The sequence below is a fragment of the Physella acuta genome, unplaced genomic scaffold (genome assembly GCF_028476545.2).
Source record: "Physella acuta isolate Inbredline_101_S28 unplaced genomic scaffold, ASM2847654v3 ptg001764l, whole genome shotgun sequence".
In the NCBI taxonomy this organism is placed as follows: Eukaryota; Metazoa; Mollusca; class Gastropoda; family Physidae; genus Physella; species Physella acuta.
Window position 1 is genome coordinate 55,001 of NW_026733274.1, and position 20,018 is coordinate 75,018.

Consider the following 20,018-nt stretch of genomic DNA (forward strand, 5'->3'; position numbering starts at 1 on the left):
GTTTACTTGCAGAATTTCTTTCATGCAACTCTTCGGGTAGGGGCGAAGCCCATTTAACCCCCCCCCCCTCCCCGGTTGAACGTCTAATCCCTCCCCCTAAAACAACGAAATATAATTTATATAGAAAATATATTATACTTTTACCAGTGTCGGGCTCCCCACCCCGGATAATTTTATTCGCTTCTGCAAAAAATTCAAGTGCCCCACCCCCAGAAAAATATATGAAAGAAACATTGTCTACGAGAGTAAGCTTTATCGGCCAAAAGTAAGAAACGAGTTCTAAATTATAGAAGTAGGCTCTACCTTTAATATGTATGATCAACAAATACGATCAGAATTTTTCTTCCCCTGAGGTTGGGGGGGGGGGGGGGGGGGGGGGGGGGGGGGGGGGTACTTGAAATTTTCGGGGGTGAGTGTGCACTAAATTTTCTGGCAGGGGGCGGATACCGGTGAAGTATATTTTCTATATAAATTCTATTTCGTTGAATGGCACGGTAGATGTGCTTTGAGGTGTGTGTGTGTGTGTGTGTGTGAGGGGGGGGGGGTCAAGTAGAGTCGCCTAAAAGAAACTCTAAATGCGACTTTTTTCATAATGGAGATTAGTTGCAAGGTTTAGGAGTATGTCTACAACTATATTTAGTATCAATGTGCAGTAACTACGCGGAAATCAAGCTTAAATCCTATTGAAGTACCGATTCTGGATAAAAAATCCGTTTTGAATGTCATTTTTCGTTTCAAGTTAAATTGAATGAAGGTGGTGATTTTGGTTTTGGTTTTACTTTAGAGAAAAGAGACAGCACTATCAACCTAGCGCCCGTTGTATCCTTCCTCGTCTATAATAATAGTTTCGCTGTCTGTGTATCTATCTATCTGACAAGAACGCTATAGAGAAAACACAAGCAAAATAAAAACTTTCATAGTAAAACGAAAACGAAACGTGACGTCACATGGAGCATATAGTAGGAAATAGTGTAAAGCCGGGGGGAGTGCACACAATAATATGACGTCATTGATTTTCGAGTAAACATTGAATAAAAGCCAATCTTAAAAGTGGCTAATCTTAGAAGCGGTTTGCGTGCAGAGGTTTTTTTCATGCAATTTTTTGGGTCGGGGCTAAGCCCCACCTCTGCGTAAGAACGAATCTTATAACCGTTTGGCGTGTAGAGTTTCTTTAATGCAATTCTTCGGGCAGTTGCTAAGCGCGACACCAGTGTTTCTTTCAGACTTTTTCCTCCCCGGAGGGAGGAACTTTTTCTAATCTAAAAAGTGTTTTGCGTGCTGTTTCTTTCATGCATCTCTTCTGGTAGGTGCGAAGCCCCGCTCAGATTCTTCCTTTAGTTTGTATGATCTACAAATGCGAGAGTGTTTCTTTCAGACTTTTTCCTCCCCGGAGTGGGGTGGGGGTACTTGAAATTTTCGGGGGCGGGGCGGAATTTTCTGGGAGGGGGCGGACACTGAAAAAAGTATATAATTATATTTCGTTGAATGGGACGGTAGACATGTTTTGGGGTGTGTGGGGGGGGGGGGGCAGAGCCCCCTAATCCCAAGTAGACTTAAAACCGGAGAGTGCACACAGTAATATGACGTCATTGATTCTCTAGTAAACATTGAATTAAAAAGCCAATTTTGTCTAATCTTAAACGTGGTCTGTGTGCAGAGTTTCTTTCATGCAATTCTTCTGGTGACGGGCAAAGCCCGTCCCCCCCCCCTTTAAAAACGTTTATGCCGACACCCCCCCCCCCAACTCAAAAGACATAACGCCATCGATACTCTATAATAAAAACACTGACATAAAGGCCTAATTAATGTGTCTAATCTTTAAAGTGTTTTGCGTGAATGGTTTCTTTCATGCATCTAATCGGGTAGGGTCGAAGCCCCAACCCCGGTAGAACGTTTATGCCGACCCCCCCCCCCCCCGACCGCCTCAAAGAAATGACGTCATCGATACCCCATAATAAAAATACGGACATTACGGCCTAAATTATGTGTCTAATGTTATAAGTGTTTTGCGTGAAGAGTTTCTCTTCTGGTAGGGGCGAAGCCCCTTTACCACATTCCCCCCCCCCCCCACACGGTAGAACGTCTAATCCCCCCCCCCAAAAAAAAGGCGTAATATCTATATACTACTAAAAGTCAAGTTTGTTTACATGTTTGAATATTTATTTGTTTGTCCGATCGAAAATTGTGATATGTTCGACTCTATCTGGAAAGCTGTAAAATGGTATGCAGGTAGAGAATAATTTTTTAATGCAGACAGACTGTTGATCACAAATTTATTTAAAGACGTTAATTAATTAATTGATTTATTCATATGCAGATTAACCCATTTTTTTAAAAAAGATTTGAAAAGCCACTAGACTCGACGGAAACAGTGACGTCACATGATGTGTTTATTTTTTTACATCGATAATGGCGGCCTATCGAAGAAGATTGTGTTCCCATTCCAATGTTTAACGCGTTCTAAAGCTAATTTTCTGTCGGCTTTAACTTTAACAATACGTCCGTTTGCTGTATTTATTACGTTCCAACACTTATATCAATTTTCAACTGTCTTTTTCATTTAGTTTTACAATAAATTTCTCTAGGTCTAAAGATCAGCTGTCGAAGGAAAGTTATTTATAGATCTAGATCTAGAATCTAGAATCTAAAAATCTAGGTCAAATCCAAGATTTATTAGTTATAAATACAATAAAAAAAACGAAACTTTAGCAAACCAGTCGTAGATCTAGAATATAGATAATTCTATCTAGATTTAGATAATAATGAGTTTCTATATACTAAACTATTTTAGACCTTTATTATTTTATATAAATCTTTTTTTGTATAGCTATGAAATATGCTAATTAGGAAATGCTGGATGCGGGGCCTATTTGCATAACTTAAGATTCATACGCGGCTTCTATACCGCTAAGTGTGCAAAATTATAGGACATATGTTGGGGCGCCAAAATGGTTTGGAAAAATAAATTGAAAGGTTGGGGGGGGGGGGTTCAAATCGAAAGTTTGAGTGGGGGGGGGGGGGGTGCACATCAAAAGTTTGAGGGGGGGTGGTTGAAAATTGAAATCTTGGGAGGGGGGGTTAAAATCGAAAAGTTTGTCCCCGGGCGCCAGGAAGGGTCGCTATGCCTCTGAGTGACAGACGTGATGTTTTTTGATGGATGACCCCCCGAAACCCACAGTTATCCAACGGATGACGGGTATTCTAGTAATATATATATAGAGAGAGAGAGAGAGAAAATATATACTTTACCAGTGTCGTCCTTCCCCGACCCGTCGAAATTTATTCGCCCCTGCAAAAGTTTAAGTGCCCCACCACCGAAAAAAAGCCTGAAACGAACACTGTCTGCGTGAGTAAAATTTATTGGTCGAAAGTAGGAAACAGGTCAATATTATAGAAGTACGCTCTACCTTTAGTTTGTATGAGCTACAAATGCGACCAGTGTTTCTATCAGTTATTCCTCCCCAGAGTGGAGGGGGGGGGGGGTTCTTGAAATTTTCGGGGGTGAGGGTGGACTCAATTTTTTGGAAGGGGCGGACACAGGTAAAAATATGTTTTCTATAAAAATTATATTTCGTTTAATGGGACGGTAGAGGTGCTTTAGACTGCGTGTTGGGGGAGGGGGCTGCACGGGGCAGAGCGCCCCCCCCCCCCCTAAATGCGACTTAATTCGTGTTTAAGATTAGGTGCATGGTTTAGGGATTTGACTTCGACTGTGTTTGGTATTAATGTGCAGTAACTACGTGTAGATCGAGCTTAATTCCGGTTAAAATGAAGATTCTGGATAAAAATCCGTTTTCAATGACATTTTTCGTGTCCGGTTAAATTTTAAGCTGAGGTGGTGATTTTCTTTTTTATTTCGATTTAAAGAAAAAAGACACCACTATCAACCTAGCGCCCGTTGTATCTCTCCCTCAACGGGCCATTTATCTCGTACAAAAGATTTGTTTTATTTTTCAGGCTTTGTTAGAGGAAAGAAAATGTTACTGTTTCATTCTCTCCCATCTGGCATCAGTAGCAACTGTTCAACTTCACTACCACGATAAGGTAAAAAACGACCTGGCATTGCTAAAATAATCCGTATCAAATAGTAGTAAGCTATGTTCTTTATTGCAAATTCAACATACCATTAATTTGTTAGTATGGTCTATTGACTTGAGAGGTATATTTTAAAAAGAATTGGTGGTCTCAAAAAAAAAAGCAATTATACAGCAAGATGAGCGTGTAAGCATCATGTCATTTTATGGTACCAACTATGGTAAGTGACCTCTTAAGATTTGCGTTCCCAGATCAAAACAAATTTAATAAATATTTATTTTTTATAGAAGCTTTCTATTTTACTCGCTTCATCTTACTTGTTTTTGTATTTTCTCTTTAAATTATTACATATTTAAAGAAAATAATTTATTTTCTCATTTTAAGTGCATCATTACATAAAACGTTTTTTATGCATTTTTTTGTAAAAATTGTAAACTTTCTTAAAACTTTAATAAATGATAATAGCTTTATGGTGGGGGGTACTTGAATTTTTTGAGGGGGGCGGGGGTAGAATTTTCGGGGAGGGGGCGGACACTGGAAAAAGTATATAATTATATTTCGTTGAATGGGACGGTAGACATGTTTTGGTGTGTGTGTGTGTGGGGGGGGGGGGCGGAACCACCCCCTCCCAAGTAGAGTTGCCTGAAAGAAACTCAAAATGTGACTTTTGTCATGAATGAGATTAGATGCATCGTTTAGGGATATGCCTATGATTCCTCAACGGGCCATTTTTCTCGTCTATAATAATAGTTTCGCTGTCTGTGTATCTATCTATCTGTCTGACAAGAACGCTCTAGAGAAAACATAAGCAAATTAAAACTGTCATAGTAAAACGAAAACGAAACCTGACGTCACATGGAGCATATAGTAGTCTAAAGCCGGAGGAGTGCACACAATAATATGACGTCATTGATTCTCGAGTAAATATTAAATTAAAAAGCCATCTTTTTCTAATCTTAAAAGGGGTTTGCGTGTAGAGTTTCTTTCATGCATCTCTTCGGGTAGGGGCTAAGCCCTCCCCCCCCCCCTCTTCCAGAAGAACGTCTATGCCGCTGGGCTTTAAAAAAAATGACTTCATCGATACTCTACAATAAAAACACTAACTACAGCCCTATTCATGTGTCTAATCTTAAAAGTTGTTTGCTTGGAGAGTTTCTTTCATGCATCTCTTCGGGTAGGGCAAAGCTCCTCCCCACTCACCCCCTCTCCACCGGCCAAAACTAGGAAAAGGTCTATGTTATAGAAGTAGACTCTACCTTTAGTCTGTATTATCTACAAATGTGACCAGTGTTTCTTTCAGACATTTTCCTACTGGGAGGGGGGGTACTTGGAATACTCGGGGGTGAGGTGGACTATATTTGTGAGGGTTTGGACCCTGGTAAAAGTATGTTTTCTTCGTTGAAGGGGACTTGCTTCTGGGTGGGTGGGGGGGGGGGGGCGGTGGAGAGGGTTGAGGTGGTGATTTTGGTTTTGGTTTAGAGAAAAAGACAACACTATCAACCTAGCGTCCGTTGTATCTCTCCATCAAAGGGCCATTTATCTCGTATTTAATAATACTCTACTATATATAAATAACTATAAAGAAAAGCGTGGGTCACTTTATTATCTATTGGATACCTTTACTAATGTTTAGGAAGAGAACCAAAACTAAACCCAACCCCAACTCTAGACATAAGTTTAAGCCTAACGTAAGCCTAATCCTAACACTAGCCCAAGCTGTAACCCTAGCCCTAACTGTACAGATATGATCCATGGATGGGGCTAATGTCCGGGGTTTATTGACGGGGGGTACTGTCCTGCTCCCTGTGTGTCGAGACTTCATAGGTTCCAAAATAAAGAAATATCATGATACCAGTCATCTTACTCTTTATTACTATGTCGCGCTCGCTCATATTAGATCTTTCATCGATCGCGGCCGTTAGTTCTATTGTCCGCACAGACAAAATCCAATCGCTAATCACATGGATCGGGTGGTGTCTTGACCTCCGCTGAACCCCTGGGGCTCAATCGAACACATGTTAAGAACAACTGTTCTAAAACAAATTAATATTCTTATATTTTCATTTTAAGAAAATTCCAAGCTTTATCTGATTTCCTAGTAGATAAATGATTAAAGCAATGTATAGTAAGACTACCAATATGTTACAAATCCCCTTTATAAACTAATCACATAAATAACCATGATAATTACTTAATTTTGTTTCGGTACTAAAAATGATCCTCACCACAAATACTACCTCAAATAGCTATTTGATTGAGATAGTGCATGAAACTCAAATCGACGGGCTAAATAATTATGCCTTTGTAACAATCAACATAAATAGATATTTGCTTTTACTGTATGTTAAACTCTACATTCTCCAAATTTAGGGCCTTGACTGTCTAACGGATGATTTAGTTCAATGGCGACAAATATCATCACAGCCACATGCGTTACCACGTTCAGCCGATTCCTTATTCAGAATGTCGGTCAGTAACATATTATTATGATGTTTCATCTTGTAGCAGTAGCATATTAATTTTAGCAAAACTTTTTTTTAATGTTTAATTTCAGATCTATTTTGCATTTAAAACGTGTATGTAATTTGTCTTCAGGTCAAAATTAAAGCAATACAATGGCGAAAATGGAAACATAGTGCTGTCCCCCATCCCACCCAGAGGCGTAGCGACCCTTCCCGGCGCACGGGGACAAACTTTCATTTTGGCGTCCCCACCCCACCCCCCACCCCCAAATATTTTTTTTATATTTATAAATCAAAACTGCAGTTAAAATGAGCTTTTAATTTTCTTTTCAACCCATTTTGGCGCACCTTGGGTCGGCGCCCGGGGACTTATGTACCCCCCCCCCCCCCCATCGCTACGCCTCTGATCCCACCCAACGCTTTACTTCCAAACATATATATATATATATACATACATACATACATATATATATATATATATATATATATATATATATATATATATATATATATATATATATATATATATATATATATATATATATATATATATATATATATATATTTGTAAGCCCTGACGGGTAGGGGGGGGGTGTCTTAAACCCTAATGTAAATGCAGCCGTGGCTGAACCCACGGTGGTTAAACCCTAACCTTAATCTACATAAAAAACAAAAAAATAATTAAGCTTATCAATGATCTTAAACATAACCAATCAACCATATTAAACAAACGTCTAATCAAACGCTAAACAAACATAAAGCGCCCGCTGCGAAACCAATCCGCTGAGATCATATCTACATTCTCACTGCTGGCTAAGGGATAAAAATGAGCAACCCCAAAGGAAACTCGACCACAGCCATTGTCTGGCTAGAAGTACCCTATATTCACAATCACGTTCACGCACAGATTCGCACACTAACTAAAATATACAAATAATACTAATGTAAATTCCTAACTCTACCCTCATGGCTAATCATCCATTGGGTATCAGTGCAGTTGTTTGGTTTGGGATTATGTACAGGGGGCAACTGAAATGATGAGGCAATTACGGGTGGGGAACGGGGGGGGGGGATAATTATTATGTGAATAATTAGCAGGTTGTTTATGTCAATCTCCCGACAAGTTTTCATTTCCCTTTCCCTTTCCATTCGTTATACATCGCCACAAAATCGACCTCCTCCTTTCCTAGACTGAGATGTTAACTATGGACTACCTCCTTTACTGTAACACCCATCCTAAGTTCTATTCAAAGGATCTACATAAATGACAACGCAAATAATAATTAGTGAAAAAGGCAGCTTTGAGATTTTAAAAAAAAAACGGGAGTGATCTCCCCTACGTAAATAAAATTTCATCAATCTAGCTGTAAAGGTACTCAAGTTATCATGTTCACAGACACACATACGCACGCACACACACTCACACACACACACACACACACACACACACACACACACACACACACATACACACAGACATACTGACAAGATTGCAAAACTATGTTTTCCCGACTCAGGGAGGTGAAAAAAGTTGAGATTTGCAAAAAACAAGTTAATAAAAAGTCTAGTGACAATTTAAGCGCAATTTCCTTAATTAATTTTTTGTGACCGAACGAATCACCCGTAGATGTTTGCACCCCTTTTCGTTTCTCTGTACACGAGCAGAGCTAGTCCCCGCCCCCTCGCGGGATCTGCGCGAGTATGGCCAATGGCAGCGTGACGTTACCTCTCACTAGCGACTTTCTCAGCCGTGTGCTTGTGGTAGAAATATTTGTATATTCTTAGTAATCTTAGCCAATACAAATTAGAAGAAATTAATTTTTTGTGGCCGAACGAAAGGATATTTTTGAAAACATTCTTCGGTAATATTGTTCTAAATTATGGCAGGAATCGATTGGTAAATGTTTCAAGTCGCTAAGTGGTCTGGTTGTCGAGATATGGGCCAAAATCTGCATTTTTTCGAGGTTTTTTGGCTTTTCCGGGAAATCCAGGAAGGAATTCCGGGAATTTTTTTGGCCTATGTTCATCCTCGGAACTTGCTTAACATATTTGCTTTGGAACTAGTACTTGATATTGCTTCGTTTAGGAGGAGATACGACTTAAAGACGACTTAAAGCTGCGGACACACATCCTTACATCCAGAAATGACGAATTAATAAACGCAATTCTCCAGAATGGAAATTGCGCTAAAAAATGTCACGATTACAATACTCTCTATATTTCTTATACGAGAAAATAATAAGAAATAAACCGGGAGAGATCTCCCCTAGCTTTCTCGAAATTCTTATCTAACACTACGGGGGATGGTAACTCGGGATATAGACATTATTTTTAATCCATTTTTAATTATTTAAACTTTTTAAAATAGAATAGAATCTCGTAGAAAAAAAGAATTGCGCATCAAGTAAACGCCAAATAATATGTGTATAATAGTGCGGAATATTATTAGTACTTTATAAATTTTCATGCGTTTTTGAGAAATCGAAAATAGCGTACATTACTAGTGTTAGAAAATTTGGCAGAAAATAGTATTTCTATTACTGATTGTCGTGGTCAATCATTTGATAATGCATCAGTTATGGCAGGGGTTAAAGGAAGCGTTCAAAGAAAAATTATCGACATTAACCCAAAGGCAGTTTTTGTGAATTGCGAAAACCACAGCCTCAGCTTAGCATGCGTTCATGCAAGTGAGGTTCAACCTGTTTTAGGTACTTTTTTTTTTTTGGAATCGTGGAAAAATGTTCACTTTTTTCACATCGTCGTCTTTATGTTGGGAAGTATTGAAGACATTTACTACATTATCCGTCAAAAGACAATATGACAATATATGATGGAGCTAACGATATGATGCTGTACATGCAATTCAAGAAGAAATAGATAATATAATTTCTAGCCTTAACTTTTTGTCTTTGTTGAATTTTTGGTGTGCTATTTTAGCAGCAGTGCAGAAAGTTTCAAAACGATTACAAGATCCGAAAATGGGATTTCATCAAGCATTCAAAGATTTTAAAAAGGCTAGCTGAAATATTAAACTTAAAAGCTGAACAAATAATTAACAACGCGATAATTTCAGTAAATGAATATTGTGACAAATTGGAGATACCTATACCTTGAAAAAGGAGAAGGAATATGATGGCTGGTGAAACAACAAGAGATGTTGGACTAACGGCTCAGCAGGAAATCAACCGAGTAATGCATGAGATTATGAATCGGTTAAAAATGGAAATTAATATCGCAGTGCTCGGCTTGAAGTTTTGAAAAACCGTCTTCGTTTTTGTTGAATCTTAATTCTGTTAAATTCTGTTTTTCTAAACTTAAATTAATTAAAACACATCTAAGGTCCTCAATGTCAAATGAAAGACTAACAAATCTAGCTCTGATAAGTATTGAAAAAGTGAGAGGCTAACAAATCTAGCTCTGATAAGTATTGAAAAAGAATTCTTAACAGCTGATGTCAAGCAGGAGGTGGTGAAGACATTTTCTGAAAGAAGGGCACACCTGGGGAACCGTAACTAGCTATTGAACTGTATTATTTTGTTTATATACTACTAGCCGTCCCGGCCAGGCCCTGCTCTGGCTTCTGTGAAAAACCTTTCCGTTAAAGACCATTACCTGTGTGTTTAGTAATCATCATAAACCCGGCATTGCCCACCCAAACCACAACCAACCAAAACAACAAAACGCAAACATAACGCTAACACAATTAGAAATACAAACGAAAACAAAAACCTAACAACAAACCCAACCACAACCACAAACCCCAATACAAACACAAAGAAAAAACAAACGAAAACAAAAATCTAACAACAAACCCAACCACAAACACCAATACCAAAAAAAAAACAACGAAAAAGCAAACGAAAACAAACCAAATCCAAACGCAAAACCAACCAAAAACACAAATACAAACCCAAACAAAAAAAAACAAAAACGAAAAAAGAAAGAACAAAAACGAACCAAATCAAAACGCAACCACTAACGCAAACCCACCTAAATACAAAGAAAACACTAACGCGAACATAAACGCCCGGGGCAGAATCGCCTGTTTTAGCTTAATAAACGACTATAGTACCCCAACTTATTCATAGTTTTTGCACTCACTTAAACGAACGCGCCTGTTTCAATTTAATGAACAATTATAATACTCCAAGCTTATCCGTAAAATACCTACAACATTTGCACTTGATCAATCCCCGCTAATTATGTAATTATTTTTTTCCCAACACCAAAACAAAGTAATTAAAAAGTAAATGCTTTTCAACTAATGCTATGGTTTTATAAAGGGAAGTAATTGTGTTTGCCTTATTTATCAAAGGGAAGTAAGCGCTATAGGACTAAAGAAAGACATAATTAGAATTTTTGTAAAAGATGATATTTTTTTTAAAACTTGTGTTTAATGAACATGCCGACAATTATTACTATAATTTGAAAAATGAAAATGATTTCCCAACACTTTTAATAGTAATTTTTTAACTCATAAATTTAGACAACTGCGCACGATAATTGATCTAACACTTAAATCCGTAGAAATGCCAACGACAAACATATGCGTTACAGAATTGAGCTTTATATATTAGATTCTATTCAATTTGTACTTATTTATATTGTATGACCGATTCTGGAGATTTCAGAATTAGCTCTTATAAACTCCAAAACATGTATCAGTTTCGTAGCGAGGTCGGGTGTCACCCGGTGCGGCACTTAATGGTGTCACCCCTAGAGGCGTAGCAACCCTTCCCGGGGACAAACTTTCAATTTTCGATTTGCACCCCCCCCCCTGCTCTCAAACTTTCGATGTGCACCTCTTAAAACAGTATTTAACACTCGAATTAATCTTTTAATTAAGTGAAATTATCATTTATCACAACCTCACATGACGACGACAAGACGCAGACTGACTTCCAACTATCCTCATAACAACGAAAGCATTCTATCTTACGTCACATCCTTATTTATTCACGCATTCATAATCTTTTATTAATATCGCTACACACATACTCTCAAACCATCCACAACTATATTAACTCCATTCAACTACACACATACTCTCAAACTCATTCAATATACTGAAGTCCATTCACAACACCCATAACAATTTTCGGTTGCATATTCAAAGATGTGTTTTTGCATGGGCTTTTATATATTAGGATAAATATTAAGGCTAATTGTAATAGTTGTATAAGCAACTTCTTTAAGGGGGTCATCCACAAATGATGTCAAACAGCAACAGTATTTTTTAAGAAGACTATATGAAAAGGGTTTAGATCGAAAGGGGTAAGACAAGGATGCTTGCTATCTCCCATACTTTAAAAATGCACCTAGACAGGATTATGAGAAACCCATTGGAAGACCATTTCGGCCCTATTCAGCCCCCCCCCCTTTTCCTCTGAGAGCACTATGGCACCTACAGTCTTTTCAAAGAGTGCCGTACACTATGGATACGTTTGGCAACAGTAATCGTTAACTAAATGGAATCAGTTACGTCTTCCAGCGCCCTGGTGGTCAGGTGACCTGAAGCACCCAGACCGACCCCGTAAGCACTATGGCGCTTATATTCATTTACAATAGGAACATATTTCTTTTGATGACTAAACAGATCCAGTGGACGCACCATGCTGTAGTGTAATCGCACGGCAACGCCCCTGATACATGGGCGGCTGACGAGGTGTGTTCTACCTCACCGTGATACAATATGCATCTGTTATTAACAATGATAGCAATAGGCGTGGAAAGAAAATTAGGTCAAGCGTCCAAAAATAGTAATGATTGAATAGTATAAGAAATGTCCATGAATTCTCTTTCTTCTTAGATCAAGGTAATGCGTGCGACGCGTACGCTAGTATATTGGCGAAATTTAAAGTAAGCATTATCTCAAATCTTGCTGTTTCGTACAGTTTCTTCGGGGTGGGGGGGGGGGAGGAGGAAGGGAGGGGGGGGGGGTAGTGCCTCTCTCTCCTACCCCAAAAAAGGAATTTATATAGAAAACGTATACATTTACCAGTGTCCGCCCTCCCCCCCCCCCCCCCCACACAAAAAGGAATTTATATAGAAAACGTATACATTTACCAGTGTCCACCCTCCCCCCCCCCCCCCCGAAGAAAAAAGTCTGGAAGAAACACTGGTTTCGTATCACTTACTCTACTTCCGGTTTCTCAAAAGCCTATAAATTGAGTACTGTTTAAGTTAGGTAGACAATATTCCACATATAAGTACCAGTATTACATTGTATCCGCAGGGTTTTTTTTTCAACTTCTAAATGATTTACCATAAGCGAAAGTAGTATTTTACATAATTTTCGTGGTAAAAAGATAACTTGAGTGTTATTTCAGTTAGGTAGACGGAATATCTTATGTAAGTAAAAAGTCTTATGTAAGTAAAAAGTCTTACATTTGGATTACTTCCAATCATTAAGTGAGGTCTGATATCCGGAAATGGTAAGCTACTTTACTCGATTTTTCATTTCTAACATACCGATATTGTTTCAGTTAGGTGAACGTAGTTTTATACATAGGTGTAAGATCTTATTTAGTGGTATCTGTCAAATTGGTGAGGCGTGATATCTGTAGGCAGCAACCCATCGACAAAAGAAAGCTCCTTGTAGCTTGTTCTTGGTTGCACAAACATGATGGAAGCAAATCCAGAACACAAACAAGCTGAAAAAAGAGTCAACGGCCTTTACGGCGCAAGTAGAAGAAATTTTTAAAAAGTGGTTTCCGGTGACGGGAAGTAGTACTGTACGCTATTTCCGATTTTTCAACAAAACAAAATTGGCGGAAAATAGCTTGAGAAAATCCGTCCACTTAAATTGGACCGATTTATTTCGAATTTTTCGCAAGGTCAAGACTCGATGAAAATGCACTGTGACATAAAATGTGACTTTATTAGTAGTTTAATTAACTTATTTAAATTTAAATCAAGATTTCCTTTATTAAGTAAAGATTTCTGCTCTATTTTACACACATTGTTTACTCTGTTTACAGGCTGCATCAAATCATAATAGCAAACTGCTTGAGAGTGAACATAATTATGGCAATGATGTTCCAAGAAAAGAAGAATCTAGTTGGCCGATGGCAGATTTTACATTACACGGTATATTTTAAACATTTACGGAAGAAAAATCACAGAAAAAACCATACTTTTAATTACTTTATTTGATAAACTAACTGTAAAACTGTCTGTCAAATGACAGGCAACATTTTAAAATTATAATTTACTTTTTATCCGATTTCAGTTATTTTGGTCAGTTTTTAAAGATTAAATTTCATGGAAACAACATGGAATGGACAAATTATTATTTGATCAAAATAGATTACCCTAGACTCAATGGTTCCATTGTAAGTGCGATAATCTATCGAAAAAATTATTAAGGTAAAATTTCATACAAGCTTATATTAACTGCACGATGCCGCCTAAACCACTACCTTACTATGTCCATCCCAACCCGATTCCACACGAACTCCCAACCCCCAACCCCTCAACATATTACCTTACTACTTAAAGATATTCCTAGTTGGTGTTTCGATGGATTTTTTTCAATTCGTGTAATGTTGAAGTAGTAGGCCTAAATCTTGGAAGAATAATAAGGGCCAGACAGGCATTTGCAAATTTTAGAACAGTCTGGAAATAGTCACACATTTCTAAAAAAAAAAATTTAAAGTAAGAATCTTTATCTCCAACGCTAAAGCAATGCAGCTTTTATAAATAGTTGCTTAAGAAGTATATTAAAAATAAAATGGCAAGACAAGGTAGAAAACGCAAAACTGTGGGGGATGTATTGGTAGGAAACTAGACAAAGGCAAATCATGGAGAGGAAATTGCTAAAGATCGGACTGGAACTCCAAGGGTAGGCAACGCATAGCTCTATCTTGGAAGACATGGTGAAGTAGCGATAGATCGGACTGGAACTCCAAGGGTAGGCAACGCATAGCTCCATCTTGGAAGACATGGTGAAGTAGCGATAGATCGGACTGGAACTCCAAGGGTAGGCAACGCATAGCTCTATCTTGGAAGACATGGTGAAGTAGCGATAGATCGGACTGGAAACCAAGGGTAGGCAACGCATAGCTCCATCTTGGAAGACATGGTGAAGTAGCGATAGATCGGACTGGAACTCCAAGGGTAGGCAACGCATAGCTCCATCTTGGAAGACATGGTGAAGTAGCGATAGATCGGACTGGAACTCCAAGGGTAGGCAACGCATAGCTCTATCTTGGAAGACATGGTGAAGTAGCGATAGATCGGACTGGAACTCCAAGGGTAGGCAACGCATAGCTCCATCTTGGAAGACATGGTGAAGTAGCGATAGATCGGACTGGAACTCCAAGGGTAGGCAACGCATAGCTCTATCTTGGAAGACATGTTGAAGTAGCGATAGATCGGACTGGAAACCAAGGGTAGGCAACGCATAGCTCCATCTTGGAAGACATGGTGAAGTAGCGATAGATCGGACTGGAACTCCAAGGGTAGGCAACGCATAGCTCTATCTTGGAAGACATGGTGAAGTAGCGATAGATCGGACTGGAACTCCAAGGGTAGGCAACGCATAGCTCTATCTTGGAAGACATGGTGAAGTAGCGATAGATCGGACTGGAACTCCAAGGGTAGGCAACGCATAGCTCCATCTTGGAAGACATGGGGTCAGTCAGTTTCATCACTCGTTTTAACTCAATTTTTGCATTCTATTATTACCAACGTGTGAGATCATTTAATCACTAACCTTTAACTTAAAAATTCAAGCTTTTATTAACATAAACATTTCAATGAAGCAGGAAATATTCTATAGCCTTTCTCCTGCATGGTTTAAATAATAAAATTAATTTAAATATTCTTCATCTACGTAATAATTTCATTTCATGCTGTTTCCTTAAATTGATATCGTCGAAATACTTCCAAATCAAATTATTTGATAGAAGTTTATAAATATATGGAAGGGATAATGCAGATAAAAAACAGCATTTATCTTGGTGGTTATTTTCAGTTCATTAATGATGCTTAATCTCTCTCTCTCTCTCTCTCTCTCTCTCTCTCTCTCTCTCTCTCTCTCTCTCTCTCTCTATATATATATATATATATATATATATATATATATATATATATATATATATATATATATATATATATAAAGCAATGTATGTCTGTGTGTGTGTCTTTTATGCGAAAAAAATATTCAAATTAAACAAATTTGAGTAATGTTAGGTGACCTGAAGTCTGTAGTACTTTACCCTGTTTCCACTATCTCAACAAAAAAAAATAATAAAATAACGAATACAAATTCATTTTTAACTTGATTTCTCTGTCTTTCCTCCGTCATAGTCGGAACCTTGGGGGCAAATTTTCGATCACTTCTACTGGACCGAGTTATTTTTAACTTTTCATGTAGGTTACAAGTCTCGAAGACAATGTATTGCAACATAAAATGTTACTTAATTAGATGATTAATTAATTCTTTGAAAAGTAATCAAGGTGTTTTTAATGAAGGACTAATGTTCCGTACTACTATATAACTTTTCTAGTATTCTATTCTATTTTTTAAAAAAAAGTATTTGAATATTAATTTTTTTTTAAATGCCTATATTCCGACTGCATTGGGGTTGCCATCCCCATTAGTGTTATCTAAGAATATTCAAAAATGTTTTATTCGCTTTCTTTTAATTGCTTGAATTAGATCGACACAAAATCTATATTGTATACGCAGACAGCGCTGGTGCCGTAAGCACATTGATCGTGCTGCAAGGAGCATGAGAGCGCATCATCAAGTGTCCATCAGTGGGGCTAGTGTCCATCAGTTTTTCTTCCAGACTTTTTTCTCCGGAGAGAAATTAAAATTTTCGGGGGGGGGGGGGGGGGGGGCGGACCGAAATTTTCTGGGGTGCGGACACTGTTAAAAGTTTATTTTTTCTATATATAAAGATGCCTGGAAGAAACTCTGGTGTAAGTTCGGGTATTTGTCCCATTCAGAGAATTGCCCATTCGGAAAACGACATTCAATTTAATAGGCAAAAATTAGGCTAACAACATCTCAATTGTCAAGTTTGTTTCTTATCGTCTAGTGATCGATCTAAGCCGCAGTCAGTCTAGGTCAGTTTTCCAGTTATATAAGAGTGAACTTTCTCAAGAACAACCCTTTGCCACTTATCAGCAAGTACCCGATCTAAACAAAATTATATATATATATATATATATATATATATATATATATATATATATATATATATATAATTTTATTTATGTAAATATATTTATTTTTTAATTTGTTAACGGAGTTATAAATTCAAAACTGTTTAGCTGATACACCTGTGAGAAACTCAACTGTCTTTTACAATCAACAAGACGGAATCGCAGAAGTAGTTTACGCCCACTTTGATGAATCCCAAAACCACCTGAAGTGCAATATTGGTGATATAATTAGGATGATTGGTGATCCTGTTGATGGTTGGAATTATGCTTATAATCCATCTATTAACGAGTACGTTTTTTTTTTAAATTATTTTTTTAAATTTTGGTTTTTAATTAACAAAGATACATTTTGTACTTGACATATTTTAGCTCATTGAAAGATAAATATCTCCAATTTAAGTAAAATTGGGTATTGTAGATAAAGCTTCATTTCAGAAATATCTTAATCACTAATTGGATTTGTTCATCTTTCATACAACTCATGATACATCCCTGAAAGCTTTTTAGAGAGTTTTTTATAAAGTTATGGGGGAAAAGAAACAATGTTTTCCAAAAAGTTAACATTTGTGTGTAAGGTGGGAGGGAGGGCGGTATGCATATTCTCCTACAGGAATTGCTGCTTGTTGAATATAATCAGCTTTGCCATTAAAAGCTTCCTGCCTTGTTCTTATATCAACTATTAAATAATATCTTCTTTTCCAATTAGGGCCTTTTAACACAAAACAAAGGCAATATGAAATGTTGAGTGACGAAAGAAAATTAAAAGAACACCCTATTCAGATTTTTTTTTTGGCGACACGTTTGTTTGTTCCTATGATTGGAATCCCAGGCTAAAACTATTGTTTAAAATACACCGTGAAATAAAACGTGAAAATCTTTGGATGCGTAAAAACAATTTAAAAATTCTTACTAAATTTTTATCTATTTTAACAAGATATGGTTGGTTCCCAGTCGCATATCTGGATTTTTCACAATCTAGAAGAATGCTTAATCAAAGGTAAACAAATACAAACAAATCTCTTACTCATTCACGTAAGCTGTGTTTCTCTCTCACGCTTTAGATCTTCAAAATATTACCCACAAGCTAAAGTGAATCTGTAATAAAATGTAATATCAATAACGTCCACTGTTCAACTGATTTATCATCAAAATTTCTCTAAATCAAAACGTTACCTATTTAGAATCTTTAAAAAAACAAAAACCATTTTAAAATAAGAGTTATAATTATGTTAACAAGGTGTTACTCGTTTTAGAGCTAAGAGTGTTACGGATCTGCAGAATCTGCTCCCCATTGAGTACCACCTTACCAACATGGCATACCCGGAACAACAGCTGGGCACATCTAACCGACCCAAATCCTTACACGAACCAGCCATTAGAAATTTGGTAGCTGATAACTTTAAGGTAAATGTGAGTTTTATAAAAGCTTTAATGATATTTTCAGTTTATGTTTTAATGTTTCAATAAACTCAAAAATTGTTTCTTTTCGATAGAGCACCGATTATTCTAGAAGAGAATACCATTTCACAAAAGATAACTCCTCTGGATCTGATGTAGGTTTATACAGAAGTGCCTACACACACAGTGAGACAAGTCAACCCTTACCACCCGCGCCCATAACAAATTATAACGACTCGATCTTAAACGCAACAAAAGGTTCTTTGACTTCTCCTAACACGCCAGAAGTAGGGAGTCGAAAGAGAGCTAATTCAATAGGGACGTACTTACCAAGTGATCCATTATCTTCATATCAACAGTTGCATAATATGGCTCCACCTCTCAGCACCTTTACTAATACAACTTCGACTGGGTCATTTCAGATATCTCCAAGAACAAATACTCTCCCCCCGCCACCTCCGCCCCTACCACCTCCACCCCCGCCACCCCCACCACCTCCGCCCCCTTCATCTCTCCCAAATCCTCCTCCTCTACCAGATTTGCTGAATAAAAAAAAATAATTTTTGAAACAGCTCAATGCCCCATTTCTATATATTTTTATTGAAACTATTTCACGTTAGAAATAATAGGGAATGATCTTCTCTAAAATTTCTTGTATAATCTTATATAACACTAGCCGTCCCTAGCAGGCTCTGCATTGGCTTTTGTGAAAACAAAATTATCTCTTTAAGGCCATAACTTGTTTTTTTTTTATTAAGCATCATGTGTTAGAAATATATTAAATTTCCAACTTATGTCTATGTGCAAATAACGAAATCGGAATATATATAACCCTAAACCTAACCCTACCCATAACAACCACAACCACACAGATAAACATAGCAAATATAGACAGGTATAAACCTTCTTGTCTTCTCGCACTACTACCTACGTTAACACAAAAATAAACACAAAATAAACATAAACCTTAACTCCCACCACAACTTCAACCATAAATAAAACAAAGAAACATAAACCAACCCTCCCCAGAATCTCAACCACGAACATAAACCCTCTCCCCCTCCCCTCACTTCTACGCCTAAAAAACAACCACAAAAACACAAACTCAAACATAAAACAAACCCTAACCCTCAATACAACATCAACATCAACCACAAACATTAACATAAACCCCCACATCTACACTTACTCATATACATATACGTCAGTAGCGTACGCAGGGGGGAGCAGGGGGAGCGGCCGCTCCCCCTCTGGCCATTTTCAGCAAAGTGGCGCCTTTTTGGAAACTTTTTAAACTCAAAGTTTTAAACAATGATATTTGTTAAAAAATATTTTTGGTCGGCACATCTATGTAAATCACAAGATTTCTTTTCATGCAGCAATTAAGCATTATTGTACTAGTATAGTAGTGTCTACGTTTACAACGCGTATTAACAGCTGCATCAGTTTGCCATTCTAAAAATAACCATTACGATGCATTGCAATGTTCAAAAAACCTCTACGGTAGTACCACTTGGCAAGAGGGGTGTTAAGTTTAAGGCAACTGGATGTCAATAACCTCTAATTGTTTTTCCATATAGAAACAATAATGATGAAAAAAAAAAAAAAAAAAAAAAAAAAAAAAAAAAAAAAAAGGCAACTGTATAATGTATTTGCTTACGAATAATTGAATTAGAAAATGTTATACATAAAACTTCACACATAATTACGCTGATTTTAAAAACTTTCATTATGCTGTAATACTTTAGCATTTATGATGACGATATATTAAATTCTGATTATAGACAAAACATTTTGTAAACACGAATAGTGTTAAACAATTTCATTATATTCTAAAGTAATTATTTATTTGTTTTGACATTTATTAATAAATGTGTAGATATATACAGATTTATATTAAGAGAGTGATTATTTCCCCTATTTCACTTGTTTTAAATAATTTCCCAG

At 37.2% G+C, this 20,018-nt stretch overlaps 1 protein-coding gene across 1 annotated transcript in view; it reads left to right on the plus strand.

The window, feature by feature from the left end:
- The window catches only part of LOC131930370 (uncharacterized), a 47,055-nt gene extending 28,424 nt beyond the window's left edge, over window positions 1–18,631 (plus strand). The window contains exons 9-14 of the mRNA XM_059286829.1: window positions 3,958–4,044; window positions 13,478–13,586; window positions 16,782–16,962; window positions 17,608–17,670; window positions 17,927–18,077; window positions 18,167–18,631. Of these exons, the coding sequence (XP_059142812.1) occupies window positions 3,958–4,044; window positions 13,478–13,586; window positions 16,782–16,962; window positions 17,608–17,670; window positions 17,927–18,077; window positions 18,167–18,631 (1,056 nt within the window). The remainder of the gene's footprint in view (window positions 1–3,957; window positions 4,045–13,477; window positions 13,587–16,781; window positions 16,963–17,607; window positions 17,671–17,926; window positions 18,078–18,166) is intronic.
- Window positions 18,632–20,018: the final 1,387 nt, after the last annotated feature.